Source organism: Mus caroli, unplaced genomic scaffold, assembly GCF_978045245.1.
Source record: "Mus caroli unplaced genomic scaffold, Mus_caroli_1 scaffold_6, whole genome shotgun sequence".
NCBI classification, from domain to species: Eukaryota; Metazoa; Chordata; class Mammalia; order Rodentia; family Muridae; genus Mus; species Mus caroli.
The window spans coordinates 92,511,241-92,525,594 of NW_028227261.1; the positions used below are offsets into that span (position 1 = coordinate 92,511,241).

Below are 14,354 nucleotides of genomic sequence, written 5' to 3' on the forward strand. Positions count from 1 at the left end.
CAGTGCAAGGCCTGGACCAGGCTACCCAGCTACCAAGGATTCCTGTGGCCAAACATGGACAGAGATTCTCCCCACCCCACTATGCCCACCGTGGTCTGCAGCCAGCAGAGGAGCTGGCACACAAAGCACACAGGAATATGTCGTTGTGAACTCTATTCTTCCATTTCACAGACTACAAAGACTGATAGATACTCAAAGCCCTGGCCAGAATCCTTAGTAATTGATGTATTTTCCTATACAGTCTCAGCAAGAGTGTTTGGATATAATCTCTGTCCAAAGATGGACTAATATGGTGGATATTTATTGAACATTCACTACAAGCCAGGCATGGTATTGAACACCAGGAATGGCATGAAAAAGAATAAGACCCAGGAGTCAGGCCCCTTGGGTAGAAACTCCAGAGAGAGCAGTCACAACAACCTAACCTTTAATGAGTATTCTTCTAGGCCCTTCATACATATTAGTTCATTTAACCTCCAAATCTATAAAAGAACCACATTCATGAGCCCCATTCTACAGAAGAGGAAATGAAGTCAGAACAAAGGGCTACCACTTACCCAAGGTCAGACAGCAAGGGGGAGGAATTTAAGGTCAGGAAGTCAGGCTGCAAGCTAGACTTTTCACATTTCAGCACAGTGCAGTGACGATCTACTCATCAGTGCTAAGTGAAGGGCAGGGAGAAGGCTGAGAGAGTTTTGTGTAGATGTAGATGAATCCCTGAAAGGATTGCAGATAAGCTGAGGCTAACTAGAAGAAGACCAGGAGGGTCAGTTCAAGGTACTCCTGCTTAGACAGAGGATGGCTTCTAGGATGGAGATTTCTCTGGTGTCTTCAACCTTTTGACATCACAACACCCTGTTGTCATCTACAAAGTTCATACTTGAGTCTGCACAAGCAAATTTTTTAAAAAGATCATAAACTGTCTGTTTTAAGTAAATTTATAATTGTGTTGGCTTCGTTCATTGTGATCCTTGGCCTTTTGCAACTGGTGGGCCATGGGTTAAACACAGCCAGATGCCTACAAAAGGTGAGAGAGAAAACAAAAGACGATATTTTATAAATTCTTTGTGTGTTGAGGACAAGGGTCTGGTCACTAGACCCACTTCTTCAGTCATCATGCCCATGTGACCTAGAGGAAGCCATATGGTGACCGGGAACAAGCCATATGGTGGCCTCTACTTGGACTAGTTCATGAAGCCTTACAGCCAAGCAGACTGCATAAGAGGGTAAAACATGAACGTTAGGTGTTAAGAGTATGGTGGGGACAGGAACCATTCTGGGCTTCATCCCTTCAGGAACAAGAGTAGAAACCTGAGGGCTCTCTGTGACGGAGACCCAGAAAGATGAGCCAGAGAAAGACTAAACCACAAAGGATCAAGAAGCGCTAGAGTAGGAGTATCCTCCATAACTCTCCTGTGACCTCAAGTATACAGTATAGGGCCTGGCCCAGAGACAGCATCACAAAACACTTCATGAATAAGCAAGCAGAGTCTCAAGAGAAGCAGAAGCCACATCTGGCTAGGTCCTGGAACTTCCTCTGAAGATTTCCTTTGTGGCTATTACTGTTTCTCAGGTTCAGAAGTCCCAGCCAATGCAATAAAGCAGGAAAAACAAATAGGGGGAGGAGACAAAAGTATGTCCGTCTTTGCAAACCTCATGACGTCCTGTCTAGAATATTCAGGAGAACCGACAGAAACATGAGCAGGGCAAACAATATACTTCAGTAAAGAGAGAAAAGGCAGGGTCATATGTTACATACAAAAGTTCTCCTCAGTAACAGAAAGCCAGCAGAAAATCTAACAGCAACAAAACATTAAATTTCTAAGTATAGACTGAATAATAAATACACAGGGATTATGCAATAAAACTATAAAAGTTTACTGAAAGATGCTTAAAAGCCTCAACCAAATCAGGAAGCATACATACCATGTGGGTAGTGGTTAGAAAAACTTATTATTTTAAAGATGTTAACTCTTCACAAATTAATACGGGCACTTAATTTCAGCTTTAGAAAAACAACAACAACAACAAAAACCAAGAGTGATTTTAAAATGAGAATGTAAATAAAATTTATCTAACAGAAAAAAAAGCTGGAAATGTTTGAAATGAAGCAGAGGGGGAAACACATAATCAGGCTAAGTGTCACATAAACTAGCGTGCAGACAAATAACAATAAAACACAACAGAGTGACCTAAACCAGACCCTGGTCTATCCCATAACAATCGCCAGAGCAAAGGCTGCTTAATAAATGGTTAACTACAATGGGAGAGCAACAATGGAGAGCAAGTTCACTTCTCAACCCCACTAAGATTAATTCCAGATGGCTTAAAATGTACCAGGACAAATTATATTATGGAATAACTAGAAGTAAAGGTGGGCACATCTGAGCCTAACACGAGCAAAAGAGACAGAGAGAGGGACAGAGGGAGGGACAGAAGGAGGGAGGGAGGGAGGGAGGGAGGGAGGGAGGGAGGGAATAAGCCTGGGGCTGCAGCTCAATGATAGAGCACATGCTTAACATTCATGGGACCTTATGTTCAATTCCCAGTACATCCAAAGCAAGTGGGGCTAGGAAGAGGGCTCAGCCAATGAAGGTGTTTCTGTGGAAGCTTGGCACCCTAAGCCTGCTCTTCAGAACCCATGTAAAGGTAACCGGAGGTGACTCCACAATGGTATCCTCTCACCTCCAAATCACACGATGGCATGAATTCACGTACACTCACACACACTCCACACACACTCACACACACACATACACACACACACACACAAACATCCATGTACACAAAACCATACACGATAATATTAATAACAATAAATTAAAACGTTAAAACTGTAAAGGGAAAGAACCAGACCAGCCAGTAGATCCTTCTCCAAGTCATTAGACCTTAAAAATGTTAATATTGTTAATGTGTTGTGGATGTGCAAGTGTGCATGCACATGTGTGTACATGCATGTGTAGGCTGCAGGACAGACTGCTATGATTCGTTACATGTTCTCTATCTTTTGAGAGGAGTGGATGTTGAGACAGAGCCTCTCACTGGCCAGGGTTTCAATGAGTAGCTCAGGCTGTTTAGCTTGCAAGTCCCAGGATCCTCCTGCCTCCATTCCCCTAACACGAGGATTACAAATGTGTCTCATCACACCTAAGTTTTTTGTTAACACAGATTCTGGAGACTGGACTCAGATTCCTGGATATTTTACTAAACTGGGCAACCCTTCCAGCCTTATCATTGTAAAGTTTTACAAATAGAATAAAGCTTCCATTTGTGAAAATCACCATTGACAGCCTTATGGGCAACGAACAAACCAGGAAAATACTTGTGAATGAAGCTTAAGTAATTTCCATATATGAATAAATTTACATGTCAATGACATGGCAACATCCTAATACCCCCAGTAATATAATTAGCAACTGGTGAAACACATTTCAAACAGACATAAGGGAAAACATGCCATAGCTAATCAGCAAAAATAACGAATTCTCTTTTTTTCAGTGTCTTCCTCTAATGCTTTTCCAGTGTTAGCTCAAGCTTCCCAGAAGGCAGTGTCATGACAGCTAGGCACCCTCAGCTATTCTGTGCAGGCATGTTAGAAGTTCTTTACATATGCTGCTTGCACATGCCTATACATACACAAAAATACACACAGTTCAGTCCCAAGAACAATGCAGCGAGGTGTGAGCTATTATGATTCCTATTTACAGGAATGGAAGCCAGATCTGGAGCCTTTAAATAATTAGCCCAAAGTCAGAGGCAACACAGGATGAAACCAGAGTTCAGATAGGGCCCCTCTGGTTCCTGAGTCCATGCTGGAAACTCTGTTTTTTATGAACTTATCCTAGTGCAACAATTAGATATTCCAACACTCAGGTATAGTTGGATTCTTGAAGAGGTTACATGTATCTTAGCAGAAGTTAGTTTTGCACAGGGAACACAGTTATAGAAAGAATGCCGACAGGGTGCCTGCCACCAGCCATTAGAACACACTCAGGATTAAACATTCACAACAGGAAATGCTTGCGATGGAATGTAAAGTGAGGAGGGCCAGACAGCAGCCTCGGTGAGGGAAAACCACATCCCACATGGGACACACTCAGTATTAGACAAGTCCCAGAGCAGGAGGCTCGAGGTATCCTGTAGCTCTGTGCCTGATTTTGGGGTCAGACTCTGGGAATCCTGCCTTGCCACCCACTAGAAATGTGACCCTTGGGCCCTGGGTTTCCTCCTCTGTAAAATGGGAGTGGTAAGATCAGTCTTGCAGAGTGAGGGCAGCTCTCTGAGGCCTCTCGTCCCCCGAACTTAGAACTTAGTCTTGCCACTTTTTGCTCCTGACCCTCCAGAAGGATAAAACCCTTTTTTGTTCCTCTCTTCCTTTCCTGCTCATTTTGACTTTGCCTCCCATCCTGGAGGCTGGTGGGATATCTTTACCCTACCAGTCCTGCTAAGGGCAGGCTCTGTGCCACTATTGCTGTCAACACAACGTAGTAGGGTCTCAGAAAACCAAGGATGATAACTAGATAGGTGGGAAGTTCTAGAGGAGGCTAAAGCTATGCTAAAGAGGAGAGTAAGCTATGTGCAAGGCTTGAGCAAGGCCAGCCTTGTGATTCCTCCAGGTTACTTCCCAGGGCCCTGAGGAGCAATGAGAATCCTCTCCAGACATCTTTCCCCCAATTCAGACATATCTCTTCCTCCTCCTCCTCCTCCTCCTCCTCCTCCTCCTCCTCCTCCTCCTCCTCCTCTTTCTCCTCCTCTTCTTCTTCCTCCTCCTCTTTCTCCTCCTCCTCCTCCTCCTCCTCCTCCTTCTCCTCCTCCTCTTTCTCCTCCTCTTCCTCCTCCTCCTCTTTCTCCTCCTCCTCCCCCTCCTTCCCCTCCTTTTCCTTCTTCTCTGTCACAGCTAAGTCACCAGTTCTATCTAGATAGAAGGAACTCTACCTGGCCACACCACGTGATCAGAGACAGAATGAGGTCGACTTCAGCAGACTGAGGTCTCTGACCAGCTGGTCTTGCCTGAGTCACTTCCACTTCACTTGTGCTCACAGCCAAGCATCCAGGCAAAGGCCCTGGCCTTTGCCTTATAGCGTGTGGTGTTTTATAGGAGTCCCAATGGGAGATGCAGCTTTCATTTCATGGTTTTCTCTGGAACTCACACCCTCGGTTACACCCAAGGCAGAATACTCACATTCTGCATGGCCTAGGACCAGTCAGAAAGTGCTTGCATTAAGCCAACATCTTCCATATTAGATTGGCACAGAATAACTTCAAGACTCAGCCAGTCAGTCCTGTCCACACGTTCCAAGCTCCATGTGGCAGGAAGATTTGCCTGCTAGGGACCAGCCTCTGTGTCAAACCCTTCATTTGGGGGAAACAGTTAGAGACTCTTGCCACATTGCACATCCATGCAGGATGGACTAGGCTGCCTGCAGTGCTAAGAGGGCTAGCAAGGGCCAGAGGGAATAGCAGGCAGAGCATCCTACAAGCAAGGGAGCAGATAGAAGGGAGAAAGCCAAGGGCAAACCCAGCCTTTTAATATCCTGATGGAAGCTTAGACTCTGCCAAACATAAACCTCCAAGGAAAACCCTTTCTGCCTCACCCATTGGGACAAATTCCTGCACTGGGTTTTCATTGACCAGTGCCTCAGTTTCTCCATCAGTAAATGGGTAGAGTTCTCACACTTATCTTTTTCGTCAGTATGGGACCAAATGAGACAGTGAGTAAGTTCCATGCACAATGCCTACAGGGAGAGGTGCAATCCAACACAGGGGCTATTTTATCCACACTATGGGCCTGGCTAGAACCTGGTGCACACAGCAGCCGCTGGGCACAGGATTCCCGAGGGCCCCATTGCCTGCCTTCTGAGAAGGGGCCCCAGTCCAGCCTGACCTGACAGTCACAGACCTGGGGTGGGGGTAGGGCTGAGGCAGCTCTGTACAAGGACTCAGGCATGGGCCAGCCAGGGCCACTCTGAGTCTCAAGAGCTTGGGTTCAGAGGTCACTCATTGCTTACTCTACATGACCCAGGCCAGACAGTTGAAACTCCCTCAATCCATTCACCTTTGCATTTGGCTTAGCAAAGAGTGACCCTGGACCCTGACCAGGCAACGCTCAGCATTGTCCACCTGGCTACCCCGTGACTGGCACGGGGACGGGGGTGGGCAGGAAGCCAGGGAGCCAGAAGATTCCGCTTTGCTTGGTCGGCCCACACTAGTGGGTAATTCACCTACCTTCATGCTACCCCTTCTCACTTCTCCCACCCCTTCTCTTGGGGAGATCATTCCAGGGTCCCCAAATGTTGCTGCCCTGGGTGCTACTCCAGCTTGATACCTTATTTGTCTACCCTCTGTAGAAGCCCAGTGGCTGGAGTTCTGTCCTCATCAAAGCCCCGGCTGTGACAGTCTCCTGAGAAACAAATCTTGTTTTCCAAGGGGGATCCTAGGGGAGGTGGCAGCCTCTTCTGACCCCCACGCCCACTCTCTCTCCAGCTCAGAGCTCTCCTGATTTTCAGGGATCTCCCAGGACCATCCCTGGCTAGGCTGAAGGTTTGCAAACACGATATCACCTCAGTCCCTCTTCTGGCCTGAAGGCTGTCACTCAGGCCAATGCCAGAGAGTCCCAGTGTCTCAGCTTCTTCTGGTCTCCATTCTCTCACACCCACCTCTTCTACACTAGGCTGCACCACACTCCAGTATGACCCTTTCTCCTGGATCAGTCTGGTCCCCACCCCAATCCTTCCATCCCTATATGTCTATCCCAGTTCAAAGCTGCCACACCTCCCCAAAGTCTACTCCAACCCTGCAAACAACCACAAGCTAAACCCAAAGGCTGTTTGCTTTGTGTTGCATAGACAGCCCCAGTGTAGAGCAGGGTGCAGGGAGAAACTAGGATGTCTCCAGTCTAAAAGGGAATTCTCCCCCACAGACCCCAAGCATCCTCCTCAGGGGCTCCCACAAATGAGGCCCCACCCCATAGCCACTGATAATACTCACTTTGGCTCCTGGAGGGCCAGGTGGGCCTGGATTCCCGTACGGCCCAGGAGGACCCTGGAAGGAAAGGAAGAGGAAAAAGAAGATGAGGAAAAGCCTGCCTGCAGCATCCTGCTGTCTGCTGTGAGAGCCCCTTCCTCAGACCCCATTAGGCAGCACTGCCAGCTCCTCTGCTTCCTCTGAGAGAGAAACCCTGGGATTCTAGGGCTATACAGGCACATCCCACGCCTTATCCCATCATCCCATGCCCTACCCCTGATGTGAAGATACAGGAGCCAGCATTCAGAGGGTGCTCGGTTGGCTAAGGGCAGAGCAATCTTTGGCCTAACCTGTCTGAGCCCCTTGCTCCTGGACCTATACTGTTACAACAGCCTCAGGCCCAAGCTACATTAGCTACAGGAGTCTCTCCAACCTCCAGGTACTTACTCTCCTTGGCCCCAGTTGTCCCCAGCACCCACCCAGAACAGCCTGTCTATCTACTCTCAGAAACTAGATCCATCCTCAAGGCTTGACTCAGAGGCCATCTCCTCCAGAGGACCTCCTAGGACTACCCTAACCTCAGTAACCTCTCCCATTAGACTTTAGCAGAACCTTCGGGCTGGACCTCTATGGAGGGTAGACATGGTCCTTCAGGGACAAAGGCACCCTCCTACAGAGGGTCAGAGCCTTCCTTCTGACTGCAGGCTGCAAGGCAGTACTCCAATCATGGCTAGAATCTGTGTCCAGACATTCAAGAGACTTGGTCAAGGTCACACCTCAGAGGGGCAAGCATGCAAGAGTGGACTCTGCAGAGGCTGGGTACAGGCTGGTTTTCCACACCCTCTTCTACCCAAGCCATCGTCCAGGCCCCTCTGCCAGGGACCTTCTCTCACCTCCACTTCCTCCAGCAAGAACCCATCCACGGGTTTCCAGCCTAGTACCACAAACTCACAGAGGTGGGTCATGTCCCAGGGCCTTTGCCTGGAGACAACAGTCAGGAGTAGGTGGAGTGGGAAGGGGCATCTGGAGGGTCCACAGCTCCCTAAGGTTCTCATAGCCTTGTGCAGATCCCTCCTGCTCGTCAGTTGACTGCGTCTAAAGCAGCTTCCTCCCTGCTTCTCTGAGCCGTCCACAGCTGCAGCCTGTCTCATTCAGGCCCTGCCACCTCCTCCTTTATTCATTCCTGAACTGGGTCCCTTCCCTTCTCTAAGCACCGAAGAAAGAAAGAGTCTCCGGAGAGTCCTCAGCCTGGGGAATTTATAGTACTATGTCTGCCCTTCCTGTCTTCCTTCCAACAGTCTAGGGGTATAACAGGTTAGGACCTAGTCTAGGTTCTGAGCCTCACTCAGTCTGCACCCTGCCCCCCCCAGCCCTGGTCTCCCTATCCTGTGAACACCCCAAACCTGTGGTTCTCTAAGGAGTCTGGAAAAGCTCATGTGCTCAGTCTGCCAAGGATCTGAAGGTGTAGGCAGAGCACAGGCTTAATGGGGAATACTGAGGAAGGTTCCTTGAGCCTCACTCCCCACACACAAAGCCCCACCAGAAACAAGCATGGCTTAAAAGGTTAAGAGCAGCCACCTCTCCTCCTTGATCTTGGCTGTGCCACACACACCCTCACAGCTGTCCCATCTGCATCCTGCCAGCCACTGCCTCATAGGCGCATAGTTGACAGCGAGCCAAGCAGATTAATTCCATAGATGGAGTTTCTTGGAGCGGTGACTGGGGGCTTGGGGATTCCCCATCCTTCCTCAGGCTCAGGGAGTCTAAAGGGATACAGGGCTCTGTGTAAGCTAAGGTAGGACCCCGACCCTCCCAGGGCCCAGCACTGCTGTGTGCACAGAGGCACCAGGATTGTTTAACCCAACCTTCTTTTAGCTATGGGATCTATGGAATTTCCAATGTAGACACAGAGTGGGGCAGGTAGAGAGCCTGAAACATATCCAGAGTCATCCAACCTGCAAGGATGCTCCAGAATGTAGGGCCTTGTCTCCATTGGTAAGGAAACTGAGGTCAGAAAAAGGGATGGACTAGACTCCCCTAAGGTCAACACAGCTCCCTGGTAGGAAGCTTTCCTAGACAGTCACCCAGTGACTCTGCTAGGCAACATGTAAGATGGAAGGCCTATCTCCTACTGAGGCCAGATGGGGACCCAGGTCGCACTGATAGAAAAACCAGCACAATGGACACTCAGGAAGGTGAGGGGGCTATTGAATCGAACTGCCCAGGCTTAGCCCTCGCTCGCCTCTGGCATTTACTCTGACTTTATCTAATGGGGTTGTACCTTTGGGAGGTCTCAGTTTTCTCCTTTGTAAAATAAGGAGAACTCTAGCACCTATTTCCCAGGGTGCTTGGGAAGGCTGGTGGTATCATGTTCATGCAGGTTAAGCCAACAGAGCTCTGGGAGTGTGGCTGTGCCAGGCAAATTGCTAAGGCACTCCAGACAGGGAGGGTCAGCAGAAAAGGGGTGGAGTCTCATCTGAGCTGCAGATAGAGGACTTTGCATGGAAGAACTGCCTGGCAGAGGATGCTAAGAAAAAGCTGGCTGGTGGTCAGGCAAAGTCTGGGAACTGGGATCAGCTTGCCTGGACCTGGAATGTTGGGCCAAAGTGCAAGACCCTGACACCTGTATAGTTCCTAACTAACCCTGGGCATGCACCCCAGCAGGCTCTGCAGCCAAGAGAAAAGGCAAATCAGATGGAAGGTTCCAGAATTCTGGGCTCAGGGAGACACAGCCAGGTCTGGAAAGAAACAGGGTCTGAGTTAATTACATAACTAAAACCAACTGCTGGGCTTAGAGCTAAAAATATGTAGCAGGCAGTTTCCTCCTCTGGTGCTTGCCTGGCCCTTGGCATGAGGAAAGCTCAACCAGTCTGAGCTAGGATATGAGTGCCATTGGTCCCAGCCAGGAAGAGATAGAATTTCCTCTCAGAGGACCCTAGGCTTCCAGCATTTGGGAAGATCTTGTGCTGCAGTCCTGATATTGCTAGTCACGCCTTATCCCTGAATAAGGATGCCCACACTACCCTGTAGAGGCCACAGCTGGGTGGAAGACCAGCATAAAGTGACAGGCAGGTATCATGTATGGAAGTGGCTGACCCTCAGGCTTGTGCTTCCAGCAGCTACTGCAATCCAGCTGACCTTGAGCCCCACTCTAGCCTGGTAGTTCAGCCCTTCTCTGGGGCCACAAAACTGTTCCTTCAGACACACAAAGCCACTATGGCCAGGCAGAAATGGGAGGAGGCACCCCAGTGTCCCATCCTCCCACACTGGGGTTTTCCAGGTCAAGTATCTGCTTATGCAGATGGACTTCAAGAGTCCCTGCCCTGCCCTAGGTCACCATGCGCAGTACAAGTCGGAGGGCACAAAGTCATTATTGTCACATACCATGTGACAATGTGACCATGTGACACCATGTCCACCCCAAAAAGACACAATGGAAAATGGGTACAGAAAAGGGCAGGAAAAGGTCTGTGGCTCACAGTAAGCTGGGGTACCATGGGCAGTGGAATGCAAACTAAAGGTCATCCAGAGCCCCCAAAGGACACCCAGCACACCCTCACTTACCCGAGGACCTCTTGCGCCCGGAGATCCAGGTAATCCTGGAAGCCCAGGGGGACCCTTGAAGAGGAAGCAAGAATAGTGTGAGACAATGCCAAGGTACAGCAGAAAAATACAATCATTAGTTAATCAACAATCCTGTCCAAAAATCCCACAGCTATGAAGAGGAATTCCCTGAGTTCTCTGCCTTGGGGGACCCATGCTTATTGGGGTTCTCAGGCTCTTTCCCAGTTAGTGAAGCCTTGTCTTGTATCACTCAGCTAACTTGTTAGGGTGTCATCTCTTCCAGGAAGCCTCCTTGACCTCTCTCTCTCTCTCTCTCTCTCTCTCTCTCCCTCCCTCCCTCTCTTCCTTTGGGGAAATATCTGTTTGGAAGCCTGGATCCCTCAGCAAATGGCAGTCCCCTCAAAGGCACTAACACAGAAAATGAGTCATCCTACCCCCAGGGCTCTGCCAAATGTCTGATAACACAAAACAGCAGGCAAACTCTGAGCTCAGCCAAGTTCTCTGCAGAGCCAGGGCAGAGAAGGGACTCAGCCAAGGTCACACCAAGCATCCTCACACCACAGAGGGACATGGAGCACAAAGGGCACATGCAGGGACTTTGAAACAGCTGGGCTTGAGGTCAAATGGCCTTGCTGCCACTCATAGCTGGGTGTGGCCACTGATATCCTGGCCTGTGTAAGGGCAAAGGTCCTTGTAGGATTCCTTAAAGACAAGAGATAGTATGTTCCTACTGCCTCATCTGCCCCAGAGCCTGCACTGAAATGCCCATCTGTTCCCGTGGGGTCCAGCATCATCACAACTCCCTAAGAAGTTACAACAAACCCCTATAACTCCCTCTGCCTCAGTCTTCCAGGCTAATCTCCAGGCATATCCTTGTTCAACAACATTTAATGGCTCCTCACTTCGCACTGAGAAAGGCCCAGCTGGGAAGCGACTGAGATACACCTGCACGGTCTCATCTCAGCTCCCTTCGCAGGAAAGCAGGCAGTGGGCTGCTAACTCTGTTTGCATCCTGATTTTTGCACAGCATGCTGGGACTTCCTCTTGCCCGGGGTCTCAGCTTCTCCCTTTAAAATGCATGTAGTAACTAATGACCCATCTCTTCCACCCCAAAGAAGAAAATGAGATTAGCAAATGTGCATGCAAGAGACTGAGCCCAAACCCCTCAAAGGAAGCCAGGCTTTCTAGGAGTGCGAGGCCTGGGAATTCATTTGTTTCGAATAACCATCCACGAGATTCCAGCTTCCCTGCCCTGCCCTGCCCGAGTTACAATCAGTGTTAAAAACTGAGTTCATTCTGGCTGGCAATGGATCGCGCTCTCATACTGGGCAGCTCGACTCTGCTTGGCTCGGCTTGGCACGCTGGCCTGTGAATACTCCGGGGCTCTCTCTCCCTGAGATTCATAACCCAGATCCAGACAGTGAGATAGCACCAGTTAGTCACTGGTCACTGGACAGCCCTATGAGAGGAAGAAGGGTCACAGAATGGCCTCAGGCAAGTCCCAACCTGCTCTGAGCCTCTGGGTGTCCCCAGCCAAGCTGACAGTACCCTCCACCCAGTCCACATCGATTTGGGACTGGGTCCAGACCGTCCTCCTCTCTAGAGCACAGGATTCAGCATAGGCTGGAGGTCACACAGGCACAGCACCCTGCCATTCAGAGGTGGCTTTATGCCAGCGGCTTTCGCTCCCTCGCCAAGCCTGGGTTTCCATGGCTGTCCAATGGGGATAATAATAGCTCGTCGCCACGGATAATCTATAAAACGTGCTAATCCTCGTGCCTGGCATGAAGCTGATGCTCAAATAGCATGAGTTGTTATTTCTGCTAGGCAACCCCCCTGGGATTTCCCCATTCATCAGTATAAGCTACACACCCCTTGCTACTGTTTTGGGGAGAGTAATGTCTTTTTTTCCAGTAGGCCCTCCTCCTTGGCTCAATTCTCCCAGGCAGGTGACCCACAACTGGAGGGAAATGCACAGCCAGACGAATCCTGAGCCCTTCCAATGGGTTAAAAAAAAATCAGAGACAGATCAGAGATTCAAAGCATCTTGTCTAAGGCCACACAGCTAGCTGAGAGCAGAGGGACAGGGCCACCCTGGACAACTTCTTCACAGTCAGTGCTTGACAGTTGTCTCTGACTAACCATGTAGCCTGTCTTAAATCCCTTCCCTTCTGTGGCCACCTGGAAAAAGAACACACCCATCTTTGCAGGTGCTGGCATCTTCGAGTTGGGATTATCAGGTAAGGGAGTAATGAGACCATCCCCATTTGCCAGAAAGTCAAGCCGTGCTGAGGTTACAACTGCAGAAGCCTGGAGGTATCCTTCTGACATTTCCAGAATCTGACCTCATTTAACACGTCTACGCAGCACACCCCAGGCCAACTCAGCATCTATAGCTCATCTTGGGAAGGTCAGCCTATGGCCTGGCTCTTGACACAGCAATCCAGCTGAGACATAGCTACCACCTGCAGCCCACCAGCCAGGGACCTGGGTCACAGCTGCCCAGCCCAGCTGCAGCCATGTGCCTGCCAGACTCAGTGTTCACTTTGTTGGCTCGGCCAATGGTGGGTGCTCTGGCCCCTCTGCTCCATCTGAGCGAGGCCTGCCTTTGCACAGTGGAAAACGTGGCTGTTTCTTTCCAGGCCCACAGCCTGAGCGGGGGAGCCCAATGAATCATGAGCTGGGGTGGGATTTTTCCACTCCACACTGGAAACAAGGAGGCCTCTGAGAGAGCTTGTGTGGGGGAGGGGCAGGGGCCGCAGGCCTGTCTCTGTCCAGGGAGTGCAGGAGGAGGCCTGGGCCAGGGTGCATGCACACACACAGAGCCATGGAAACATGAAATAGCCCTGCAGGCTTCCCCTGGTGTCCTGACCTCCTGTAGCCAGTCCAAGGGGATCCTGCTCTTGAACAAGACTTCCCACCCGCTCTTTTTGCCAGATGCAGTGGGGCTCTGCACAAAGTGTCAGACCTGCTGGCATCTGCCTCTGTCAATCAGCAGATAGGGAGACATTCTACAGACCTGGGTTCTAGGGGACTCGAGTACAGGCCTGAGTGCATTGCTCTGGTTTGGGTGGCCTAAATAATGACGTCCTGGACCCTGGGACCCTATTCTGTGCCTGTCCCTTGATGAGACCATAGATGTCTGCAGAGCCCCCAGCCTCTGTGCTGGAATGTAACTTCTTGGGAACCCAGCTACGTGGCCCTAAATGAGTGATCGCACCTCTCCATGCCTCCAGTCTCAGCGTGTCCAGCTGCAAAATGGGAGTGTAATAAGCCACTTTTCTGAGTCCATGTGTACACTCTGGGCAGACTCTCCCCCCCCCCCCCCAGAGCTCCTCTGTTCTCTGTGAGCCAACCTCTGAAGCCTGCATCCCTGGTTTCTTCACTCCCCGTCTGGTGGGCCCTGTCAACCTTGAAGCCCGCAAGGGGCTACTCGAAGGGAAAGTGGTACCTTCCCTTCTGCACATTTACTACTGTGTGACGTAGGCCAGGCTCAGGGATTCAGTTCTGAATGGGTGCTGGTAACACCTTTTCCTGTCCCTTCCACCTGGAGGTCATCTGGGTTTGACAGGTAACAGCCTTGGTTGCAAGCCCCCACTGGGTTCTCTTGTGCTACCCAGACCTTCAAAAAGTTCCTCCTGAACCTAGGGAACACTTAGTCTTACTGCATCCTCAGTCCACAGACACTACAGCTCAGAGAAGTTGAGTGATCTGCCCGCGTTCACACAGCACAAAGAAACTAGGAATTTTATCACCACTTGGGCTAAGAATAAAAAACAAAACAAACAAACAAACAAACCTGGGATTTTTCAGAATGCAAAAGCATG

The 14,354-nt window shown here is 49.9% G+C and overlaps 1 protein-coding gene across 4 annotated transcripts in view; it reads right to left on the bottom strand.

Moving 5' to 3' along the window:
* Col27a1 (collagen type XXVII alpha 1 chain) overlaps nucleotides 1-14,354 on the bottom strand; it is a 119,883-nt gene that overhangs the window by 91,723 nt on the left and 13,806 nt on the right. For all 4 annotated transcript variants that reach the window (XR_015047364.1, XM_085839250.1, XM_021159800.3 and 1 more), the window contains exons 4-5: nucleotides 10,528-10,581; nucleotides 6,988-7,041 (exon numbers count right to left, since the gene is read on the bottom strand). Coding sequence is in view for 3 of the 4 variants with exons in the window: in XM_085839250.1 (XP_085695376.1) it covers nucleotides 6,988-7,041; nucleotides 10,528-10,581 (108 nt within the window). In the remaining variant the exon portion in view is untranslated. The remainder of the gene's footprint in view (nucleotides 1-6,987; nucleotides 7,042-10,527; nucleotides 10,582-14,354) is intronic.